Below are 13,584 nucleotides of genomic sequence, written 5' to 3' on the forward strand. Positions count from 1 at the left end.
GGCCAAAGTGGTGTGTTGAGCAACAGGAACACGGTTGCAGGCTCCTATTGCCCTCAACCACCAGGATCCCCTCCTCCACCGACACAGGGCCGCAACCCACGGCAAACGGGTTGGTGGACCAAATATCCCCCCGGGTCTACTACGGGGGTGTCGGCGAGCTCTTGGCGTTATCCAGCACCCACCACGAGGAGGTGGCTCGCCACGGGTGCCAGTTTCTCAATAGTATAAAATGGTTTTCAGTAATGTTCTTGGCATTGTTTGACTTGACGTTTAGAGAAATTTAAAGTAGATGTAGACTTTCCTTGGGCATACTATTTGAATGTGAAATGCCGGAAATATTTATTTTGTGAAGTGACTGAAGGAATTATATATTTTATGCCATCACTGAACTGGAAGGAAGGAACGAAGAGGCGCTCTTGACAGTAAGGCACATTAAATTGGTACTTACGTGTAGAAACAGAACCATACCACAGTCAGTGGTCTAACCGTGGCAAAAGGATGCAGTACAACGTTCGTCCAGTCAAAGCTGAAAATATACGTAACAGTATACACTGCGCAGTTAAACGCTGGTCTAACTAACCATAGTGAATTTCGAGAGGTTTTAGCAGTTTATGTGCCAGTCTAAATAAACTTATCCTCAGTACTTTTCGTTACAATCCTTATGGGATGTGACGTCATGCTAAAAAGTGGAATATTCTTCCGCAACGTCTTTCTGAAGTTGGTTTCGGTTTGACACCATAACAATAGCAAAAATACGCTAATTTGTCCCTTTAATGCGTGTAAAACATGAGTAATAAATGAAATATCACACTCAGTCTCATTATATACGAATTATACGAACCTCGTGACTTTCCTGTGGCATTTTACCTCGCTTTCGCTCGATTAGATACCAGCGGAAGTACACTCGTTTCGTATAATTCGTGTGTAATGAGATCCCATGAAGTGTTCTCTACATATTTCATCAATGTAGGTTTTCTTCTAGGGAATCGTTCAGAAAAGAAACAACTATTGTAATTTGGTTTTGTACTTTTCTTGTAAAAACAAAACATTATTAACCTTATCGTTTACTTTAAACAGGATGTGTGCGCTTTTGGGAAAAGGGCATTTTGTTATCTTCTTTTGAAAAGCTGAAATCAGAAATGACTGTTATATGGTCACAATATTGTCATTTTTGGCAGTAGTGTTGTATAAGCAGGATAGAAATAGTTATTTCTATTATTCTATTATTCTACCATTGCTATAGTTATTATCATATCACGATATCTTTGAGAATATTTCCTTTATTTGTAAATACAAATTATTATGATACTTCTAAGTTAATTAGTAGATTAATCTTCTCTAAATATGGATTGGGCGTCCCAGTTATTTTAGCCTGACACAGCATCACATATTAGTTTTTATTAAATATTAAATATTATTTTTTTTAATTAGACTGGAGATTAACTTTTTATTCTGGGTATGCTTGGAGTGTGCTTCGGTGTCCAGTGGCTTGCAGCCAGCATACCTCAACATGATTATAGTTGTTGGTGTCAGCCCTATTGTCGGAGAGTGCAGAGCAGAGATTTGCAGTGTGATTTCCCCATGCCAGAAAGTCCAGTTCTCAGACTGTTCCAACCGAGCGTGATCTTGTTCTTTCAATCCACCAGGCGTCAAGAGGACGACTGATTAATTTCTGCAGCAGTTACTGTCTCCTGTGACGTCTACCTGCGATGTTACTCTATAAGTTGTCTCTGGGAACGTCTGAACTGTCTCTGAGGTCCTTGTAGTGAACATCGTTGCTATGATCCTCAGTACGAGGTTTACGAACAGTTACCCACAGTGCTCGAGCACATCTCATCTGGTCGTCATGTAACTTGAGTTCCAGTATGACTTCAGATACTTCTGGTGTGGCACTGCGTTGGAATGTGATGTTTTGAGGTTGTAATCATACGTGTGTTAACTTTGTCTAGCGGCCTTTTCACCCTGTTTCTTCCAGTTTAGTCCAATTCTGGAGACGTCCTTTGCTATGGCTTCTGTAGAGATGTTGACATATAATTCAAACACAGCAAGGCGATGTCTACGAACGTTAAGAGAGATATCATCCAAATTTTCGCATTGAAACATCGAGCAAATCTTTGGCAGTGCATTAGGACAATCGATGGCAGTGCATATTTCCTGGGCATAGTGGAGGATGTCAGTTAAGACTGCTTGACCTTTCTCCTTTTTCACAATTGTGATATATACGTATAATAAATGTTATTAAGACCATGTAACAAATATTTCTAAGAAGGCCAACGGAAGTCTAGAATATGTGACAAGGCTAGATTTCTGCTGTTTCAGAAAGAAGGTCTCTGGGCTCTTTTTCATTATATTTCATGATCATTTTAATGAACTCTTTCCCGTACCGTATGTTCATTACAGAGCCTTTTGTCAGTCTAGTTCTCGCTCTGCCAACAATATACCCTCTAACTTGGTTGTAGGCGCATTGCGATGCCATTGTCCAGGCCAGGGGGTGCCCCGAGCTAAGCAACATCACACAGTGATTAGCAAACGCAGGATAAAAGATGATAACAGGTGCGCGGAAGACGTCTCCAACAAGGAGGTTGCACAGCTTGTCATTACAGAACTGGTACCGAAGGAGTCCATTGGATGATCTAGATTAGAATTGGAGTTTCGAAGCTCTCTTTGCACTAAGATAGTCGTAAGTTACCGGCGGGCCCAGAGTGCAGAACTTCAGGTAGAACATGAAGCATCCAGCCCTGGCGTTCATCCGTGAGGACCAGGTGGTCGATGACTTCGAGTCCCTGCCTGACCGTCTACCTGAGAAACCCCACTCTATCTGGACTATTTTGAGGAGCGTTACATCGGCCACAGCCACAACACCGAGAACGACGACCACCAATGTTCCCGTTATCAAGCTGTAACCGGCACCAGAGGTCTTGAGACAACCTGGGAAGGACACACAGCATTCTGGGAGGGTGGCACAGGTAATTACTAACGAGCATCACAGGCTGTCACCCCATCTTCTGGCGTTTCTTGGGTGCGTTGGCAGTTAAGGCCATCACAAATCACAGGATGCTATATTGGGATTATCAGCAGCATCTCTAGGCCATTGCTACAGATTTCAGAAACAGACAACAAATGAAATTCTTGAGGAGTTTAGCTCATAACATCAGATTTGGAATGAAAACTTACAAGAAGATGATAATGAAACCAAGAATGAAAGTGTGTAAATGAAAATTACTTAGAATGAAAAATGAAAACGATATGATAATAAAAGCAATAATGAAAATGAATTCTCATACAAATACATATGTACATAATACTATGTGAGTGGTTTTTATTTTTATTTGAGTGGTATTTGGCCTAGATGGCTTTTGTCCGGTTGCATTTGTTAGGGTTGTTTTTGGTTTATTTTTTGGTTTTATTGTCATCGAGGGAAAGCAATTGAGCAATAAGCAACTAGCATAAAAAACTCACGGATAATATATTTCCTCAAAGAATGAACTTTAAATACACGGTAGGTGTAGCCGTAATTTCCTCAAAATAATATTCCCACATCTGTAATGTAACCTTTCAAACTAACGGTTAACGAGAAGTATTTCTTGAGAGGGTAATCTTTCACTATAAGTATATTTATCAATGTCTAATCGATATTTTCCATAAGACGTTTCTGTGAAAACGTTGTGCTGCTGTTCGAATCAGTGACTCGATTAATCTTTCATTGTTTTTGTATTTCTAGCCTGTTACTTAATATTTTGAAACATTGATTTTTCTAAAGTTTGAAGTCGAACCCACCGTTTGTGGGTTCGTATTTTGAATACGAGATCTAAGGTTCTATTTCTAAAGTCCGCGATATCCTTGAAAGTACACTATACGTGCGAAAAATTAACCAACGAAAGCAGAATTAGATGACAAAAAGACAAAATGCTTTCCAATGTGGATATTTCTTAACCTAACCATGCATTTTAGACAGACTGTGAGTGGCTAGATATCCAGCTAGAACAAGTCACACATTTATCATGCTCTATGGCCTGTACAATCTGTTGGCAAAGAACTGTAAACTTAAATCCGCTTGGTTCAAAAACGGTCCGATGAATTGCAATCCGACTAAAACTGTAAAAATATGATATTCAATGAAACGCTGAGCACCTCAGTCCGAGTAAACTTTCCGTTACACTCCACTACGGAGTCTAACAAAACCTAGTAGGAGGTAGGTAACCTTTGAGATTGTGCAATCAGAACACAGCTTACCAAATCGCGAAAGTGGACATCCGCACATATGTTTTGAACTTTCACCTCGGAAAAGTTTGTATCCCAACTATTACGTATGCTATTTTCCATACGATCGCTACCGGGTAATGCACGTGGAACACGCACCAGTACTGTCAACAGCGATTTAACAGTCGCTGAAAATAGCGTTTTTGTCAATATTTACGGATGTCAGCTTGCGGAAATATTAACTAATGGTAACCATGTCATTAGAAAACCCTAAGCATATATACTGCAGGTCAAATACCTGTGTTTTATGCAGAGTCTCTGTTATCGAGTGATCAGTGTCAGTGACCAGCGAAACCTTAGACAGTAGCCGTTCTCTGATTGGTTAAATCCGTTCGGCCTTCTCGCGTTTGATTGGAACGTCACAGGTCGCTCAAAGGTTACCTTACCCGACCTACTTCTGGTTTACTTGACCTGCACCTTTGGAGACCTCAATGTTATCGTCAGAATTGCCTGGACATCTTGTACGAATGCGAAGACGCGGACTTTCAGACGTCGCCGAACAGTTCTCGAAGATACATTTCCATGTCCAGATATGATACGAGATGCGCGCGTATGAAATAAGCATGCCCCCCTGGTGTAAGCTGTTGAATCACCTTCACTACACAACAAATACCAATAACTCACCATCTCTCATTTGCCCCGAAACGATGCACATCGATGTTGTTCCAGAAGGATGAACTGAGTTTTTTTCTGACCTGTGCGCTTCTTCTGACAGCATTGAGGGACAATATGCGCCTGGCTGTCTGGTCTATCAAAGTGAACATTGCTACCATTTTTCTGGAACAGGTAATGCGTCATGCAAATATGCAGTGCGAACATCCGCTTGGTTGCGTGTCTCCGACTACTTTGACACCCTCTTTCAATAGTGACCCGTGAAGGTCCAGGGTAGAACAGGCCTTCAGCAACCAATGCTTGCCATAAAAGGCGACTCTTCTTGTCGTAGGTTTACTGACTTGTTTGACACTCATCGGTCCCCAGTTGTGCAGATCGGTGCTCATGCTGTTGATCACTGGGTTGTCTGATCCAGACTCGATTATTTACAGAGCGCCACCATATAGCTGGAATATTGCTCAGTGCACGTAAAACTAAATTCACTCACTCACGCACTCTTTCAGGAGTTCACATCTAAACACTCATTCACAAGGTCACCAATAGAAAAGTTCTATGTTAGTTACATCACTAAGATGTGTAAACACACAAAAACAAGTCGGTCATTTCATCATTGAGTTATATAGACACTATTACCTATTCAGTTATTTCATCACTGACATATATAAACACATTTAGAGATGTCAATTATTGCATCATTGAGATATATACACACATTTTAGACATGTCAGTTATTATATAATTCAGACATATAGACACATTTAGAATTTCTGTTATTACATATTTCAGGTAAGTATACATTTAGAAATGTCAGCTATTACATCTCTGAGATGTATAAACATATTTAGACATGTCAGTTATTACATTATTGAGGTAAAAGAAACACATTTATAGATGTGATTTATTACACCACTGAGACGTGTAAACATATTAAGACATATTAGTTATTTCATCACTGACATATATAAACACATTTAGAAATGTCAGTTATTTCATCACTGAGATAAATAAATTCATTTAGATATGTCAGTTAATACATCATTTAAATATATAAAAACATTTAGACATGTCAATTATTACATCACTGCAACAATTAAGCACATTTAGAGTCCTTGAAATATTGTCTCAATTTATTTTAAATGAATGGTGCTTTCTTTTATTGCAGCCGAACTAGTTGGCTGTTACAAAGAAAACGTGAAAAACCGTCACTTCAAACTGAGTCCAGGGCACTACGATCCCAAGTCTTTGACTCCCGAAACATGTTCCAGTGTCTGCGGGGCCTACATCGTCAGGTTCGCAGGGCTTACGGGCGGTCGGTTCTGTTTCTGTGGATCGGACAAGCCAGAGGACAAATACAAGGAAGACACCGATGCTAACTGCAACATCAACTGCTCGGGAAACAAGGATCAAAACTGCGGCGGACGTGGGTACCTCACAGTGTATCAAACATTTCAGCCAATCAAAAAGGTTGAAATACAAGTCGCTGGCAAAACGGCGTTGACCAAAACAGGAGATCAGGTCAATTTTGAAGTGAGGTCGGAGGCTGGATACAACCTTTTTTATCGGATGGACTATGGTGATGGTACTGAAGGTATGGACAGGAATGCTACCGGGATGTTCAGCAAGACGTATACCATCCCCGGACAACATGACGCAGTGGTCACCGCATCTGATCGTAGTGGATCTGTAACGGTGAGTTCGTACATAACCTTTGAAGATTCCCAGCTGTTAGCATACTTGAAGCTATGGATCGAACACCGGTTCCCCAAAACAAGGCAACGTCGCTTGACAGCCGTACGAATATTTACATAGGCAAGCAGAACGCTCACCTGAAACAAACAAGCGAGCAAGTATAATACATGCAAAACAATGACGCTATCCGACGTCTTTTTTCTCTTTCAAGACACGAATTTGTATTTATCTTTCACATGTCTATTTTAATTGAAATAAATTGTGTAGATTTGAATGCAAGTCGCGCAGAAAAATAATTCGTTAATGGTTTCTGGATCTACAGTTAATTATCAAAAAAACGTAGTTTTTCAGATACATGATTACTCAGTGAAGATGATAACATGACGTGCAATTCAAGGATTCTGTTACAGAAAATGGGAACAGTGGGAGTAATTGTTCAAGCACCAGTGAACAACGTCTCCATCGTCTGTCCCATGTTCAGCAGCTACGAGAGGAAGGCGTGCACGGTCACCATCACCCACGGCACAAACCTCCGTCTCCAAGACAATGTCAACGACAAAGAGAGGACAATAAAAGTAGCAGGTAAGACTGAAGAGTCATCTTGGGCATGTTTCATTATGAAAATAAGACGACGTGACGTGGAATCTTTTAGAACTAATGACATCATATTTTGTGAGACACTACAACAGAATTCAGTTTCAAAACCATCACTCCGTTTGGAAACAAATATAGACATGGAACTTAATTAAACAGTTCGCAGAAAAAAGTATTGTCCTGGCAAGACGCATGATGAGATTGTGTCAAAACTTGATGAGTGTACAGGACCTTGGAAATCTGGTGTTCGACATCAGTCTGTCGTGTTCGATATTGCTGAGATATTGCCAATGTGACTATAAATATTAAACTTACGTGCCTTCATGACAGCCTTAACCTTCTTCCTCAAGACTCCATTAAGTCCGAGGCAGTTGCCGAAACTTGTCATCGTACAATGCTCTCTCAACCAGGAGTCCCTTGCCTGTGTCAACGCGTATCTATATGGTCATCTGGGGAATTAACTCATAATTGAGACGAAGGATAGGTTGAGTTCAAACTTCTTTAGCTGGTTACACAAGACATGGCACACAAGTATACATGAATGAGGTGAGCGGAATTCCAGCTCAACCCCAAGGCGTTTCCTACAAGCGCCATTATCCTGCTCGCGGTCGTCCCTACACACAGTCGGGATACCGGACTGCTTGTCAATATGGATGTATAGCATATCACAGGCAAACTCTAGTTCACAAGGGGTTGCGCAACTGACCAGTCTTTATAGATGCAAGCCAACGTACTTCACTCGCTGCGGTTCGAAACATATTTTTCATGTCAAAATAAAATATCACCACCATCGCCTTGGTTGTGCGCTCAGATTTCCAAACCCATGATTAATAATTATTCACGTGAGATATATTTTATTCAACATTTAAAGCGCAACTCGTGGTATATCAGATCTTTCTTCGCCTACACTCCCCTTGCCAGCTTCCGGTTCAACAGACTGAAGGGACAATAGGGTACATGGATATACTTCTGGAGTTAAGGCCCCTGCTTCATTCGCCCACTGAGCCAGAACTTCTTGTATGTAGAATAAATGTTACGAAAACTCTAACAAAACGACAACAGGTAAGAGAAATAAACTCTAACAGGTTCATGGTAAAACTGGGCAATATGGTAATTCTGCATATTCTTACTCCTACACTCCTACCATTTATTTTCACAAGAAAGCGTTTTTTCGAAGCGAGGCGAGGGAAGTATGCAGCCAACCATAAGAAGACACGTCATATTCTCCATGCTACGCAACCCTATTAGCCCTACATTTTACCTGTGAGCATATATACAGTTTTTGACAACAATGAACGGACAGAGAGACAACAGCACTCCCTTGTGCAGTGGATGTGATGGCATGCACCATCAAGGGGGATGACACATTAAGGCGAGAAATGTCATATACAGTAATTACTGACAGTGACAGTATGGTAAAGGGTGTCTGACAAGACAATGTACAATGGGGCAGTGATAAGGATTAGGAATGCAGATTAAATAATTTCCGATAAGTCCCACATGGCTTGCCTACGTAGATTTGTGCCTTAAAACATTTGGACAGTCCTGAATTAGGCACTGTAACACCTGCAAACGACAACCAAGAATGTCCCAGATTACACAGTGGAGTTCCAGTGAGGGTTATTGAAGGCCGAGGAAGAGTCTCAATAGCATTATTCTGCGGGAACTCTGAACGATGTAGTCTAGCATTGCCGTCCATGAATTGGCGGGTAGCCAATAGGTGGTTATCAAAATGAGGTACACCAGTTTGATCAAGAATTACCTTGATATAGCACTGGCCATTCGGATTTCCCAGCAGAGCCACCAATGCCAGCTTACAGTAATGGGAGACACAGTGTACCATAAGTGAGCCTTCACGATGGGGAACAGTAGGATGAATGCTCTCGGCACATCAGCTCTGTCTAGAGCGCCTTCAAATTCTCAGACGGTCGGACTATTACAACGCCGTCGAGCAAAACACCACCACGTTTCCCTTGATGTTCATGACTTGGGCTCAACCCGGGTCGTCAAGCCAATAGAGTGGCCTCCCTAGACTGCCCTAGCTTTGGTGAATCCTTGACAACGCACGTGTGCCGGTGTTTAGGGTGTCTACTGATGACAGAGAGGCAGTTAACAAGCTGACGACCTTTGGATGATACATGCCAGCTGCATGCATACCCGCTATACGCCTTTTCACTCCTGCATACCCGCTATACGCCTTTTCACTCCCAATGAAGGTCTTCACCTTCACATGTTAAGCTGGAGAGCATCTTCACCAGTTTTATACCTTTGAACGGTCAGGTTATATTGCTTTTAGTTTCATGAGAGAGTAATATGCTTCACATGCATGTGTGCTGCGCTTAGAAAAACCCTTTCAAACGGAAACTAGGAACTAAACAATGGTTTTTGTTTGTTTTCTTTTTAAAACACCACTCAGCCCTCGAACGTGAAACATACCAAACGAATAACATTTTTTTCAGCATTCTGAAAGGAAATCAAATTTAATATATAGGAGAAATTGTTTCATTACTCACAGAGATATTTTTCTGCAGATCCTGTAATCGGCGTCGCTGGCTGTTGTGTTCCATACACTGCCAAAGCAGAACCAGAGACTTTGTCAGGAGATGATGATGTCATCTTCATCATGCCTGCTGCTGAGTTTAGATTTCATGGAGTAGTTACACACTGGGAGCTGTGGGCGGACAAGGAAGGCAAACTTACAGTCATGGTAATAAACACGTTATTTCAAACCAACCATATTACAGCTTCATACTAATGGTATTACTGCCTATGTGATGTAGGGCACATAAAAGTCTAGTTGTCATGGTAATGTGAACTACCATCATGAATAGTCCATTCATGTACTTAGACCTGTAGATAATATATTAATTTAGAGGGACATTTTCAAGTGCATCTTGTTATGTTGTCAGTCCCCCTAGAGATCTGTACCGACATTTTCATGCATGTCCCTTTTTGGTTACAGGTTCTAAAGCCTAATTGTGATGACTACTGCTATGAGACAAACACATGTGGAGGGTCATGCACAGGAACCACATGTTCCTCAGGAAACACCTACTGTCATCAGTCTGGAACCTGTTCGAAAGAGTGTGAAGAAGCACAGCGGTACCCATCCGACACCCCCTTGGTTGACTACATAGAACGTCAGTCCACAGAGCTGACAGTTTCTAAGGGTCATCAAGTTGTGGAATGTCCATACATGAATGTGTCCCCTGGTGATATCATCGCCTATAAAAAATCATCAGGGTCTGCCACCATCACAGTGTCCAAGAAAGAGACAACAGGAGATCGCAAATATGGTGGTTCAACTAAAACATTTTCCAAGAACTCAGGAACTCCTGTGTCCAAGACACGTCACCATCTGAGAGCCATCTACTCTAGTCAGACAAAAGTCTCTCTGGACTATTTATTCGAAGTAGCTAAGAAATACACCCTGCGTGTAAAGGTCCGTAACGTTGACATTGAAGGCTCCGAAACTGCTACGACAGTGATCAATGTTCAGGAAGGTATCAATGCTACAATCCTTGTTGGTCCCAAATACCTTCCTGTGAACACTGAGGGAATTTTCACCATCCTTCCTCATACAGGTAGGGTCAGCCGAGGTCAATTACATTACCTGTATATATGACCTATGAGAAAAAGTATAATGTATATCCATACAGATAAAACATTTTTTAAAGAATGCAATAAACCGTCACATGTTCCCCTTATTTTCTCTTCATCATCTCTATTCTCATAAGCTTCATCATCTGCATTTTATCAGTCTTGTAAATCCAATATCCCCTACTTTTGGAATGGTATATATAATTCTTCAGCCGATAGGTTCCTATGAAACCAGGTCTTGCTGGTTAGGTTCTGTGGTCATTGCAATTTCTTGGTCTGCAGTGTTCTTCTCTGTGGAAACTTTGGATAAGAACGCCAGGATTTTATGCCATATCTCAAACACATAATACATGCTTCCACTTGTTGTTATGTTCGGGTAAATGGAGTTCTGAGGTGTTAATCATGTTTTAGATTATCATGAAAGATAATCAAGTTATTCTGTAAGTCATACGTTGTAAGATAATGAAAACATCTGAAAGAAAACAATGCAGTGACGTTCACACGTCTTGGACATGGTGACGTCAGAACGTCATCATTGTTTACCTTCCGTTGAGAAAAGTGTTTATATTATTAAACCCCGCTTCTGTAACAGATCATAATGCGGTACGAATAGTGTAATGAAATACATAGTTTACATATATCTCAGGTGGTTTCATTTTGACGCACTCTGTATTACAGATTTGTTTATATTATATTATTCCTTTGGATATATCAAGTATTTTTTATCCATATACACCGGCTTGTATTTGTCATTTCTATAGAATAGTTGTTGAACCCTTACAACGCATGTTTCAGGTACTGACGTAAAGCGAGACTGGGATTTTGGAGACACGACTGTTTTCAGTGGAACAAACACAGACCAATACAAACACGCATATACCTCAAAGGGTGTATATAATATAACAGTGAGATGCTGGAACTCCCAAAACAGTAAGAGCAACGTGTCCATGGTGACTGTGGAGGAAAAGATAAATAGCATCATTGTAAAATATGAACCCTGTGTCACATTACAGAACTGTAGCTTTGAGGTGACAGTAACAGGGGGATCAAACTTCGTAATAACATGGGATTTTGGTGATTCCACTGTTAATACGACGACACAAGACGAGTACCTACAAAGCCATGTTGTGAGGCATGTTTATAACACCGGTGGTAATCTGTCTGTCACAGCCAATTGCTCCAATCACATTAGCTCAAAGACATTTACTTTTTTCCTGCCTGTACAGGAGGTGTGCACTGGTTTGTCCCTAATTAGAAATGGCACCGAAAAGAACGTACCTTTCAGGATTGCATGGAAACTTGATCATGGTTCTGACTGTAAGTTTAAACTTCTATTCCGTGAACAAAATGTGTTGGTGGAGAAGGCCAACTTGACCGCATTGAGATGGGAGTCGGCATTGCAGAGCGGGCTTCCAGCAAATGTCTATCCTCTGATCCTCAAGGTTCAGAATGATATTGGAGAAGACGAAATACACGTGAACTTTACAATAGAAACAGCCATGAAGGGAATGGAGTCCAAATGCAATGCTACCATGATCAGGACCGGCGAAGGAGTATCTTGTACTGTGACCGTCAAAGAAGGATCGAATGTGAGATGTACATGGGACTTTGATGACGGAAAGGTGGAGACCTTTAATCAAGGAGCGGCGGACTGGTCGCTGAGAGCGAGCACTCCAGAAATTCGAGAGCATATATTCACACAAGGCAAGAATCACAATGTCACAATCACCTGTTTTAACAACGACAAGAGGGAGCCTCACTACAACCCAATTCTCGTGGTGCAGGGCGTTGATGATGTTGAGATTGACCATGAAAGCGCCATACTCTTCAGCAGGCCCGGAATCGGACATTTTTCCTTCTCGACGTCTGGCGTGCCGCCTAATGAGGCCAAAGCTGAGTTTTCTTTTGGAGATCGTCAAGTGGAAACAAAAGAGTTGAGGATGAACTACAACTATACGCACGGTTACCGTGATCCTGGATGTTACCAGGTGAATGTCAAGCTGTTCAACAGAGTGAGCTCGAAGAACTTTAACAATCGACGGATCTGTGTGATTGAGCAGATCGAGGGCCTGAAGATCGTCACCGACCCTGTTACTGCTGTGCTCAACAAGTCTCTGATTGCCAAAGTGGTCATGCATCGTGGACCAGCTGGTGCGCTTGTCAATATTACCTGTGATTATGGCGATGGACAGGGGAGGATATCATTCAAAAGACAAGGTCGGTTCAATACAATGTCAAGTGACATTGGAGAATCTGCTTGTTACGATTTGCTGGACGGTCAAATGCAGTTATTAATAACACTTATGGCAAACTGGGGGTGAACATGTAGCTGTAGGGTATGGAAATGTTTGAGATTTATTCATGCAACATTGTTGTGAGTAAGTTGTGTAAGTTTGTGTAAGCAGCAGAAATTGGATATAGCATTCAGTGGCGGCAGAGGTGCAGGTGGTCTTTAATGATAGCAGCTGTTATTTAATGTTTGTTTAATGTTGTGGTATTGCCTGTGATATAGACTTATTGGCAGAGGTGGTGGAGGTGGCACTGGGTATTGCTTCAGGTGGTATTGACGGATGGTACAGATGCTATGTCCCGACGGTTGAGGAGATATTGACTGATGGTAGAGGTGGTATTGTCTCTTGGTAGGGAAGGCATTTACTGTAGGTAGAGATGGTAGTGAATGATGGCAAAGATAGCAGTGACTGATTGTAGGGGTGGTAGTTTTTTATGGTGGAGATAATATTGACTGGGAGGAGGTATTGGTGACTGATGGTAGAGGTGGTATTGGGGGTAGAGGTATTGGTGACCGATGGTAGAGATGATAATAAGGGT

At 41.5% G+C, this 13,584-nt stretch overlaps 1 protein-coding gene and 1 long non-coding RNA gene across 2 annotated transcripts in view; one reads left to right on the top strand and one right to left on the bottom strand.

Moving 5' to 3' along the window:
* The window catches only part of LOC137283747 (uncharacterized), a 702,566-nt gene extending 698,319 nt beyond the window's left edge, over nt 1–4,247 (bottom strand). Inside the window, exon 1 of the long non-coding RNA XR_010956876.1 lies at nt 4,202–4,247. This is a non-coding gene — a long non-coding RNA (uncharacterized lncRNA). The remainder of the gene's footprint in view (nt 1–4,201) is intronic.
* A 1,765-nt stretch (nt 4,248–6,012) lies between these two features.
* Nucleotides 6,013–13,584, top strand: part of LOC137283403 (uncharacterized) — a 38,891-nt gene continuing 31,319 nt past the window's right edge. The window contains exons 1-5 of the mRNA XM_067814868.1: nt 6,013–6,561; nt 6,972–7,143; nt 9,687–9,862; nt 10,118–10,739; nt 11,551–12,972. Of these exons, the coding sequence (XP_067670969.1) occupies nt 6,013–6,561; nt 6,972–7,143; nt 9,687–9,862; nt 10,118–10,739; nt 11,551–12,972 (2,941 nt within the window). The remainder of the gene's footprint in view (nt 6,562–6,971; nt 7,144–9,686; nt 9,863–10,117; nt 10,740–11,550; nt 12,973–13,584) is intronic.

The sequence above is a fragment of the Haliotis asinina genome, chromosome 5 (genome assembly GCF_037392515.1).
Source record: "Haliotis asinina isolate JCU_RB_2024 chromosome 5, JCU_Hal_asi_v2, whole genome shotgun sequence".
Lineage (NCBI taxonomy): Eukaryota > Metazoa > Mollusca > Gastropoda > Lepetellida > Haliotidae > Haliotis > Haliotis asinina.